Genomic DNA, 12,153 nt, shown 5'->3' on the forward strand with positions numbered 1-12,153 from the left:
CACACAGTCACACACAGACACACACACAGACACACACACAGACACACACAGACCCACAGACACACAACACACACAGACACACACAGACACACACACAGACACACACAGACATTCACAAAGACACACACACACAGACACACACCCACAGACAGACAGACACACACACAGACACACACACAAAGACACACACACACAGACACACACACAGACACACACAGACACACACACACACAGACACACACACACAGACACAGACACACACACACACACAGACACACACACACAGACACACACACAGACACACACACAGACACACACACACAGACACACAGACAGACACACACACAGATACACATATACACACAGACACAGACACACAGACAGACACACACACAGATACACATATACACACAGACACAGACACACAGAGACACACATAGAGACACATACACACACGCAGACACACAGACACACACACAGACACACACACAGACACACACAGACACACACACAGACACACACAGACACACACACAGACACACACACAGACACACACACAGACACACACAGACACACACACAGACACACACAGACACACACAGACACACACACAGACACACACACACACAGACACACACACAGACACACACACACAGACACACACAGACACACACACAGACACACACAGACACACAAACACACACACACAGACACACACACACACTCAGACCGCCCGGGTAGTCGCACGCAGGCTGCTGGGGCAAGTGCTGCTGGCCACCACGCGTCCATTAACCCTCCCCCCCCCTCTGTGCCCCGCCCCCTCTGCGCCCCCCCCCCTCTGCCCCCCCTCTGTGCCCCCCCTCTGTGCCCCCCCTCTGTGCCCCCCCTCTGTGCCCCCCCCCGTGCCCCCACGTGGTGCAGGAGATCGACGTGGGGCAGTGCGTGGGCTCCTGTCCACCGCTCCCCGGCGCCACGTGCGGGTGAGCAGTCGTTCACTCGTTCACTCATTCATCCGTTCACTCATTCATCCAACTCATTCATCCAACTCATTCCCTCAACCGTTCGTTCACTCATTCATTCACTCATTCGTTAACTCATTCATTCACTCAAACATTTACTCATTCGCTCAATCGTTCGTTCACGCGTTCATTCACTCATTCGTTCACTCATTCATCCAACTCATTCCCTCACCCGTTCGTTCACTCATTCATTCACTCCTTCGTTAACTCATTCATTCACTCAAACATTTACTCATTCACTCATTCATCCAACTCATTCCCTCATCCGTTCGTTCACTCATTCATTTACTCATTCGTTAACTCATTCATTCACTCAAACATTTACTCATTCGCTCATTCGTTCGTTCACTCGTTCATTCACTCATTCGTTCACTCGTTCACTCATTCATCCAACTCATTCCCTCACCCGTTCGTTCACTCATTCATTCACTCAAACATTTACTCATTCACTCATTAATCCAACTCATTCCCTCACCCGTTCGTTCACTCATTCATTCACTCATTCGGTAACTCATTCATTCACTCAAACATTTACTCATTCGCTCATTCGTTCGTTCACGCGTTCATTCACTCATTCCTTCACTCATTCATCCAACTCATTCCCTCACCCGTTCGTTCACTCATTCATTTACTCATTCGTTCACTCATTCATTCACTCAAACATTTACTCATTCACTCATTCATCCAACTCATTCCCTCACCCGTTCGTTCACTCATTCATTAACTCATTCGTTTACTCATTCATTCACTCAAACATTGACTCATTCACTCATTCATCCAACTCATTCCCTCAACCGTTCGCTCACTCATTCATTCACTCATTCATTAGTTAACTCATTCATTCACTCAAACATTTACTCATTCGTTAACTCACCCATTCAATAATTCATTCAACCATTCGTTCACTCATTCATGCACTCATTCACTTATTCGCTCACCCATTCGTTCACTCATGCATGCATTCATTCACCCTTGTGTTCACTCACTCGTCCACTCATTTGTTAACATGTTAGTTCACTCATTCTTTCACTCATTCATCTACTCATTCGCTCATTCGTTCATTCACTCATTCACTCACTCACTCGTTCACTCACTCGATTCACTCATTCGCCCATTTATTCACTCATTCATTCACCCAATCATACGCCCATTCACTCACTCACTCACGAACGGAACTTGCCCCAAAAGTCGATGCAGGCCACACGGGGGACCTTTGCCTTTGTGAGTGGACGATGCCCAAGTATGGGGAGCGGTGGCGCAGTGGTTGGCGCACTGCGCCACGAACCCAGCGACCTCGAGTCGACAGCGGCGATTGTGAACCGGTCCTGGGCCTCCCCTAGGTCGACTCAGCCTCAAATGAGTTTCCCGGTGCTGTGTGTGTGTGTAAACATCGCCAGTGGGGGAGACAAAGGCGGCCGGGCGTGGTGGTTGCTGGCCACATCACCCCTCTGTGTGTGCCACAGTGCCGGTAGCCTTCATAGGGTGCTGCTACTCGCTAACAGCACTTGTCCCTACAGCCTGTTAGAGGCTACACGGGGGATCTTTGTCTTTGGTGAAGATGGTGTGGTGGCGGTGGTGATGATGATGATGGTGGTGTTGGTTGGTGGTGATGGTCTTGATAGTGGTGATGGTGACGATGTTGACGGTGGTGATGATGATGGTGGTGATGGTTGGTGGTGATGGTGTTGGTAGTGGTGATGGTGACGATGTTGACGGTGGTGATGATGATGGTGGTGATGGTTGGTGGTGATGGTTGGTGGTGATGGTGTTGATAGTGGTGATGATGATGGTGGTGATGGTTGGTGGTGATGGTGTTGGTAGTAGTGGTGATGGAGTTGACGGTGGTGATGGTTGGTGGTGATGGTGTTGATAATGGTGATGGTGTCGACGGTGGTGATGAAGATGCTGGTGATGGTTGGTTGGTTGGTGGTGATGATGATGGTGGTGATGGTTGGTGGTGATGGTGTTGATAATTGTGATGGTGTCGGCGGTGGTGATGAAGACGGTGGTGATGGTGGTGGTAATGAAGGTGATGTCGGTGATGGTGTTGCACTTGCCCCATCAGTCTGCTGAGGCTATACGGGGGATCTTTGCCTTTCCTTTGTTGCAGCGCGCGCGACTGCCCGGGGGACTGCGTGGCCGTGGAGGTGGAGACCCGCCTTCTCCACCCCCGGCACGGGGAGCCGCACGCCGTGCTCGTCATCCGGGCCTGCGGCTGCGCCTAGACGGGCGGCCACGTGGTGGCAGCGGCGGACACCACGTGGTGCCAGCGGCGGGCGGCCACGTGGTAGCAGCGGCGGACACCACGTGGTAGCAGCGGCGGGCGGCCACGTGGTGGCAGTGGCGGACACCACGTGGTGGCAGCGGCGGGCGGCCACGTGGTGGCAGTGGCGGACACCACGTGGTAGCAGCGGCGGACACCACGTGGTAGCAGCGGCGGGCGGCCACGTGGGGGCAGTGGTGGACACCACGTGGTAGCAGCGGCGGGCGGCCACGTGGGGGCAGCGGCGGGCACGCGATTGGCGGCCACGTGGTGGCGGCAGCTACGGTGGGGAGGTGGGGGGGGGAGCCGCGACGGTGTCACGTGGGTTGAGCCGTGCCAGAGCCTTCGACGGGGCCACGACGGGGCCCCATTGGGAGCCGCGAGGCAGCCGATCGACGCCGCCACTCGGGCCTCTCGATGTGCAGCCCCTGCCGAAGGGCCGTCGCCCGCAACGTCGCCCCAACCCTCGTCGACGTCCAGTCCCGCGCGCGGGCCGACGGCGACGACGACGACGACGAACGCGGCGTCCGTTGCCGACGCGGAGGGCCCGGGGCCCGGCTACTACGGGCGCGCCGCCGGTTAACACCGCCGGTTAACGCCGTCGCCGCACCTTGGCGGAGGGCCCCGGGGCCCGGCGAAGGCCTCGCCCCGGGCGCTGGCCGCGAGCGGGAATCGAAACCACCCCCCCCCCCCGCTGGGTTCGTGGCGGGGGGCCTGTGCGCCAACCACGGAGTCACCGCTCCCCAGGGCCCCTCTCCACCGCCGATGCCTCCATCATCGGTTCCCCTTAGAGGCGAGGTTTTTTTTATTTTTGTTTAAAAGAGGCGACATTGGAACCCCAGAGATGACAAAATACAAATCCCGTGGTGGCGAGATCGGGGGGCGGGGGGCGGGGGCAGGGGGGGGCTTGCCGCTGGCAATTTTCCACCGGCCCCCGACGTCCCGTCCGGCACGGCGAGACTTCATCGGTTCTCTTAAGACGCGATTTTTTTTTGTTTTGTTAAGAGAGGCGATGTTGAAAACAGGGCACCCCCCCCACTGCCCCCCCCCACTGCCCCCCCCCACTGCCCCCCCTCTGCCCTGCCCCCCGCTCTCTCAAACTCACCGACCGTACGTGATAGATGGGTAGTCTGGTACATCAGGAGTGAGTGTGTGTGTGTGCTGTTTTTATTTTTCAACACCGAGCTAAACGTGTTTTAATTGCAAGTGGTATGCTTCGTTTAATTGACCGATCAATCGGCTTTATATGTATACATTGTTTTTATTTTTGTTGTTGTTGTTGTGGTTTTAATATAAAGCCCCCGTTGGGTTCCTAACATCACCTGAAACACCTCGTTTCATTTACCCCCCCTCTAGTTTTAAATTCGCTCGCCAGCTCCTTAGCCAAGTATGGGATTCCAGTTCTCCCACATCTCCTTTTTTTCCGGCAAAAAAAACACAGCCGTTTTGAGACGATCAAACCCCCCAAAACTGAAACCTTCTCGCGAGGAATCATGTCTGCAATTAACCGCAATACTTGTGGCCACAATTGCAAAACGGGAATTCATCTTTGGCTCATTCGGCAAAGACTTCACCGAAAGAACGATACAATCGTACATGCATCGTCCTTGAAACTGATTGGTCCACACCATAGGCGGCTTTCTTTTGAGCCTCGTCTCAACAGCGGCGTTCGTCCCCGGCGTTTCAAAGGCAGAGTTTGTTTATTGTCTGCATGCTGATCACGGTCATTGTGGTCAATTGCGGTTACAGGATTCCTTGCGAAAAGAGTTCAGTTTGGTGTTTTAACATCGAAGCACAACTCCCGTTTCATTGTTTTGCCAGAAAGGGTCACACCTATTTTAAATTTTGAATTAAAGCTTTCGTGACTGCGGTGATTCATACTCTTGGTTCTTTCGGTAAAGTCACCACCACGTAGAAGGGAAACAATAAAAATAAATAAAAATACAAAACAATTAAAATTCTCGCGGCGTTTCGACTGCAACACGAGAAGCAATCATCATCAGGTGTGAAAACCACAGCAAGAGAATTTGAAAAAAAAGGCCAAAATTTGGAAAAAAACACGCCACTTTTTAAAAAAAAATTATTGCTGTGGTTTTCACACCCGATGATGATTGCTTCTTGTGTTGCAGTCGAAACGTCGTGAGAATTGTATTATATTTTTATTTATTTCATTGTTTCCCTTCTACGTGGTGACTTTACCGAAAGAACCCAGAATATGGTGACACCTACTCTGATATTTTGATTCTGGCAAGGGAGCTCCCATTATGTAGCTGCTTGCCCCGAGCTCTCAATGCTTCTGCGAGTGGCATTGTCCTGGTGCTGTCTTCGCCTTTTGGCGTTGGTCTCACACCGGTTGAGGCTCGGCTCCAAAGAAAGCTCTCTCCGGCGTGGACCAATGAGTTTCAAAGACGATGCAATAACATTCTGGTGACATTATTATTAAAGACGACGCGTCGTATTGTCAGAGCGTGTTTGTGTTTGCGTGTTTTCGCCACGAGTAAATGTGTTGAATGCAGTAACAGGATTCCTTGCAAAAGGATTCCGTTTGGTGCTTTAACATATCTCAACACCAAACTGTTTCACTATGGCCATTATTCGGTACCATTACTTTCTCAGAAGCACGTTGGGTCAGGCAAGATTCAACAAAGTTGTGGGTAGGAAGGGTCGGGAGAGCAGTTCGCCAGACGAGGTTAAGGGTAACCACTGATGGGGCATTAGCCTGGCAATGGATTTACAAGCAGAGGCCCGATTATGTAATTAGCTAAGCTGGGTGATGGTGAGCATTCTTCACCGGCTCACCAGCGGTGAGCGAGCGGGCGGGCGAGCGGGCGAGTAAGTGGGTGAGTGAGTGAGTGGGCGAGTGAATGGGTGGGTGAGTGAGTGGGTGAGCGAGTAAGTGGGTGAGTGAGTGGGCGAGTGAGTGGGTGAGTGAGTGGGCGAGTGAGTGGGCGAGTGAGTGGGCGAGTGAATGGGTGGGTGAGTGAGTGGGTGAGCGAGTGAGCGGGTGAGTGGGCGGGTGAGTAAGTGGGCGAGTGGGTGAGTGAGTGGGCGAGTGAGTGGGCGAGTGAGTGGGCGAGTGAATGGGCGGGTGAGTGAGTGGGCGAGTGAATGGGTGAGTGAGTGGGCAAGTGAATGGGTGAGTGAGCGAGCGGGTGAGCGAGCGGGTGAGCGAGCGGGTGAGCGGGCGGGTGGGCAGGTGGGTGATCGAGTGCGCGAGTGAGCGAGTGAGAGAGTGGGTGAGCGGGTGAGCGAGCGAGCGGGTGAACAAGAGGGTGAGCGAGCGGGTGGGCGAGCGAGCGAGCGAGCGGGTCAAAATAAAAAAATATAGTAACGGGCGCGTGTGTACATCACGTTACACGTGTGTGTGTGTGACGATTATCTGAACCGATCCTGGGCCTCCCCTAGGTCGACTCAGCCTCAAATGAGTTACCCGGTGCGCTGTGTGTAGCAAACATCGTCACTGGGGGAGACAAAGGCGGCCGGGCGTGCGTGGTGCTGGCCACCCACCCACTCGTGTGCCCACAGTGCCGGCAGCCTTCATAGCTGCTGCTGCTGCTCGCTACTCGCAGCACTTGCCCCTGCAGTCTGTTAGAGGCTACACGGGGGACCTTTGTCTATGTTTGGGGAGCGGTGGCGTCGTGGTTAGCGCTACGCTGCCCTTCGACCCGGGCAACCCGAGTTCGATTCCAACCCAACGCAATCAACGTCGGTGACGAATCATGATCTGGACCCGTCGAGACCTGTGCCTCGCCTAGGTCGACTCAGCCTCGAATGAGTTACCCGGTGTGGTGTGTGTAGTTACGCATCGCCACTGGGGGAGACAAAGGCGGCCAGGGCGTGGTCCTAGCCACACCCTCCTCATGTGCCACAGTGCCGGTAGCCTTCGTAGGTGTGTGTGCGTGGTGTGTGCGTGGTGTGTGTGTGTGTGTGGTTTGTGTGTGTGTGGTGTGGTTTGTGTGTGTGTGGTGTGTGTGCGGTTTGTGTGTGTGTGTGGTGTGTGTGTGGCGTGTGTGTGTGCGTGGTGTGTGGTTTGTGTGTGGTGTGTGTGCGTGGTGTGTGTGTGGTGTGTGTGAGGTGTGTGTGCGTGGTGTGCGTGGTGTGTGTGTGGGGTTTGTGTGGTGTGTGTGGTGTATTTGTGTGTGTGGTGTGTGCGTGGTGTGTGTGTATGGTGTGTGTGTGGTGTGTGTGTGGTTTGTGTGTGTGTGGTTTGTGTGTGTGTGGTGTGTGTGTGGTGTGTGTGTGTGTATGTGTGTGGTGTGTGTGCGTGGTGTGTGCGTGTGATGTGTGTGCGTGGTGTATGTGTGTGTGGTGTGTGTGGTGTGGTGTGTGTGGTGTGGTGTGTGTGGTGTGTGTGTGTGGTGTGTGTGTGCGTGGTGTGTGTGTGTGTGGTTTGTGTGTGTGTGGTTTGTGTGTGTGTGGTGTGTGTGGTGTGTGTGTGTGGGGTTTGTGTGGTGTGTGTGTGTGTGGTGTATGTGTGTGGTGTGTGTGTGTGCGTGATGTGTGCGTGTGTTTGTGGTGTGTGTGTGGTGTGTGTGCGTGGTGTATGTGTGTGTGGTGTGTGTGTGGTGTGTGTGTGTGCGTGGTGTGTGTGGTTTGTGTGTGTGTGGTGTGTGTGTGTGTGCGTGGTGTGTGTGGTGTGTGTGTGTGTGGTGTGTGTGTGTGTGGCGTTTGTGTGGTGTGTGTGTGGGGTGTGTGTGTGGTGTGTGTGGTGTGTGTGGTTTGTGTGGTGTGTGTGTGGTGTGTGTGGTGTGGTGTGTGTGATGTGGTGTGTGCGTGGTGTGTGTGTGGTTTGTGTGTGTGTGGTGTGTGTGCGTGGTGTGTGTGTGGTGTGTGTGGGGTGTGTGTGTGTGGTGTGTGTGGTGTGTGTGTGTGTGTGTGGGGTTTGTGTGGTGTGTGTGGTGTGTGTGTGCGTGGTGTGTGTGATGCATGGTGTGTGTGTGGTGTGCGTGGTATGTGTTTATAAAGCATGGTGTGTGCGTGGTGTGCATGGTGTGTGTGATAGATGGTGTGTGTGTGTTCGTGGTGTGTGTGATGCATGGTGTGTGCGTGGTGTGTGTGATACATGGTGTGTGTGTTCGTGGTGTTTGTGATGCATGGTGTGTGCGTGGTGTGTGTGTGATGCATGGTGTGTGTGTGATGCGTGGTGTGTGTGTGATGCGTGGTGTGTGTGCGTGGTGTGTGTGGTGTGTGTGTGTGCGTGGTGTGTGTGCATGGTGTGTGTGTGTGCGTGATATGTGTGATGCATGGTGTGTGTGTGCGTGGTGTGTGTGTGCGTGGTGTGTGATGCATGGTGTGTGTGCGTGGTGTGTGTGTGTGCGTGGTGTGTGATGCATGGTGTGTGTGTGGTGTGTGTGTGATGCATGGTGTGTGTGCATGGTGTGTGTGTGTGATACATGGTGTGTGTGTGCGCGTGGTGTGTGTGTGTGCGTGGTGTGTGTGTGGTGTGTGGTGTGTGCGTGCGTGGTGTGTGGTGTGTGTGTGTGCGTGGTGTATGTGTGCGAGGTGTGTGTGTGCGTGGTGTGTGTGCGTGGTGTGTGTGGAGTGTGTGTGCGTGGTGTGTGTGTGGTGTGTGTGCGTGGTTTGTGTGTGGTGTGTGGTGTGCGTGGTGTGTGGCGTGTGTGTGTGGTTTGTGTGTGTGATGTGTGTGTGCGTGGTGTGTGTGTGCGTGGTGTGTGTGTGTGTGGTGTGTGTGCGTAGTGTGTGTGGTGTGTGTGTGTGCGTGTGTGCGTGGTGTGTGTGTGTGCGTGGTGTGTGTGTGTGGTGTGTGTGCGTGGTTTGTGTGTGTGTAAGTGGTGTGTGTGTGTGGCGTGTGTGTGGTTTGTGTGTGTGCGTGGTGTATGTGTGCGAGGTGTATGTGTGCGTGGTGTGTGTGCGTGGTGTGTGTGCGTGGTGTATGTGTGCGTGGTGTGTGTGTGTGGTGTGTGTGCGTGGTTTGTGTGTGGTGTGTGGTGTGCGTGGTGTGCGTGGTGTGTGGCGTGTGTGTGTGGTTTGTGTGTGTGGTTTGTGTGTGCGTGGTGTGTGTGTGTGGTGTGTGTGCATGGTGTGTGTGTGTGTGTGTGCGTGATATGTGTGATGCATGGTGTGTGTGTGCCGGACGGGCAACTCTGTCGTGGACAGTGCTGTGGGGGGAGATCCAATTTTGATTGGCTCCTCCCCTCATGGCATATATGTCCACCACAGGGGCTAAACGGGGGCTCTGGACGGGTGCGAGGGGCTGGTAACCCCTCCACCTTCAATTAATTACCACGAAACCACGAATTAAACTGAAATATGTAACTAATAAGCTTGTGCCGGAGGGCCCGGGGGCCAGGCGTCTATGACGTCTCCTGGCCAAACCCCAATTGGCGGAGCCAGGAGATTGAATACCTACCATCGGGGCTACTCCAGAAACAACGAAAAGCCACTACGGGTGGCCACGTGGAATGTTCGAACGCTCACTGCAGAGGAGAGGCTGCCACTCCTCTGTCGGGAGCTGGATCGGTACCGCCTGGATCTATGGGGCATTCAGGAGGTCCGGTGGACCGGCTCTGGCTCCTGCCACCATGAGGGGTGGACAGTCTTCTACTCGGGGCAGCAGACTGCCAAACAACAGGGTGTGGGTCTTCTTTTGAACAAAAGAATGAAGGGGGCGTGGGAGCGTGGCGGTGAGGTGTGGGAAGCTGTAAGCCCCAGGCTACTTTGGGCTCGCCTTCCCATCAACCGGAGGCGAGGTATGGTGGTCGTGGTTACTTATGCCCCCACCGAAGATGAACATCCGTGGAGGGATGCAGGCAAAGCCGATGAGTCAGATGCCTTCTATGACCTCCTGTCACAGGTGCTGGCTAAAGTGGCCCCTCGGGATAGAGTCATCATGTTGGGTGACTTCAATGCCCGAGTTGGTCATGATACTGGCACCTGGTCTGGAGTGATTGGAGGGCATGGGCCAGATCAGCTCAATAACAACGGTAGGAGGCTGCTAGATTTTTGTGCAGCCCATGGGCTTGTAATTACCCGACACGCTGTTCCGGCATCGGCGCATCCACACAACATCATGGATGCATGCCGGGTCCAAGCAAGAACATCTGCTGGACTACATAGTGACGGACCAGCGAATACGGGCCCATGTCCTTGACACCAGGACCTACCGTGGAGCTGATCTGCCCTCTGACCATCGACTAGTCATCTGTAAGATGCGCCTGCCATTCTTCCACTCCGGTGGTGGGTGTACACCCAGGACCCCTTTCCAACATAAAGTGGCCTGGTCCCAGTTATCTGATGAAAGTTGCAAGCGAGAATTTCATCATCGCTTGCGGCTGGGATTGACATCGTCCCCGACTCCTCCTGATGTCGAGGGTAAATGGGCGAGGTTTAGGACTGTGACTCATGCAGCTGCAATGGCTGCTTTGGGTACGCGGTCCAGACCTCCCCAGAGACCCTGGCTGACAGAGGAGGTGTTCAGGATGGTTGAGAAAAAGCGACAGGCCCACTGTCATCGGCTAAAGAATCCCACGTCAGAGAATGAGGAGGCTTACCGCAGCCTTCGCTCAGAGGTTCGGAGAGCCGTGAGGCGCTGCAAGGATGGGTGGTAGTCGCGGGTTGCTGAGGAGATGGAGTCTGCCTCAGTGGCCCGTGATCACAAATCTCTATTTAACGCCATCAAAAAAGTAACCTGCAGCGCCACACCTATTACCATCATTAGGGGAAAAAACGGTGATCCAATCTCCGACCCCCAGGAACAGGTTCGCAGATTTGCTGAGCATTTCTGTGAGGTCCTGGGGGAGGGAAAATCCCTCAGCCAGGAAAACATCGTGGCACAAAGTGAGGATGACCCTGCTGAGGCTGCGGTGCCTCAAATATTGGAAGAAGTCACCCCCTGTGAGTGGCTGGCCGAGGTGCCATCTGCTGAGGAAGTATTGAAGGCGATCCGGAGTCTGAGACCAGGAAAGGCAGCGGGCAGATATGATCTCCCAAGCGAAATGCTGAGGGAGGGTGGCGTTTGTGCACAGACTGCCCTATATGACATCATAACAACAGTCTGGACCACTGGACGGGTTCCGCAGGATTGGAAGGATGCCCTGGTGGTCCCCCTTTTTAAGAAGGGGGACCGCACAGACTGTAACAACTACAGGGGCATCTCACTCCTCAGTGTGCCGGGAAAGGTCCTGGCAAGGATTATTCAGCATCACCTTGCCAGGCACGCTGAGGAGAGGCTTGCGGAGCCCCAATGCGGTTTCAGGAAAGGGCGGTCCTGCACAGATGCCATATTTTCTGTCCGTCTGCTACAGCAGAGGTGTAGGGAATTCCAACAAGACCTACATCTCTGCTTTATTGACCTGGTCAAGGCCTATGATACCATCAGTAGGCCTGGGCTCTGGGTCGTTCTTCGTGCTTTTGGAGTACCTGACCCTCTGCTCACGATCATTAAGGACCTTCATGATGGTGAGCGGGCCCGGGTAAAACTACGTGGCTGGGAGTTAGAGCCATTCCCTGTACACCTTGGGGTGCGACAGGGATGTCCTCTGGCTCCCACATTATTTAACATCTATTTTGACCACGTAGTTCGTGAAGCCTTCAATAGCTGTACCGGGGGAATCTCCATATGGTACAGATATAATGGGAGGCTAATCGATGCCCGGGTGCGGTCAAGGGATGGCTCCCTATTGCTCAACCACGTTATGTATGCTGATGATTTGGTAATAGCTGCTCAGTCAGAGGAGGAGTTGGAGACGCTGCTGCTGAGACTGGAGCATGCCACTAAGCGGTGGGGCCTTACCATCAGCCCCACCAAAACTAAGCACCTGCCTGGGTATTTTGTACCATCGGACACTCCACCCCCACAACTCCCAATCGGTGATGGGGCAGTTGTGGAGAGAGTGGAGAGTTTCCCATACC

The 12,153-nt window shown here is 54.2% G+C and overlaps 1 protein-coding gene across 1 annotated transcript in view; it reads left to right on the top strand.

Annotated features, from left to right (window-relative positions):
* LOC116958219 (uncharacterized) overlaps window positions 1-4,338 on the top strand; it is a 58,217-nt gene extending 53,879 nt beyond the window's left edge. The window contains exons 6-7 of the mRNA XM_032980742.2: window positions 922-980; window positions 3,130-4,338. Of these exons, the coding sequence (XP_032836633.1) occupies window positions 922-980; window positions 3,130-3,244 (174 nt within the window). The 3' untranslated portion in view covers window positions 3,245-4,338. The remainder of the gene's footprint in view (window positions 1-921; window positions 981-3,129) is intronic.
* Window positions 4,339-12,153: the final 7,815 nt, after the last annotated feature.

Source organism: Petromyzon marinus, chromosome 74 (genome assembly GCF_048934315.1).
Source record: "Petromyzon marinus isolate PM22_M1 ecotype Great Lakes invasive population chromosome 74, UKy_Petmar_22M1.pri1.0, whole genome shotgun sequence".
Taxonomy (NCBI): domain Eukaryota; kingdom Metazoa; phylum Chordata; class Hyperoartia; order Petromyzontiformes; family Petromyzontidae; genus Petromyzon; species Petromyzon marinus.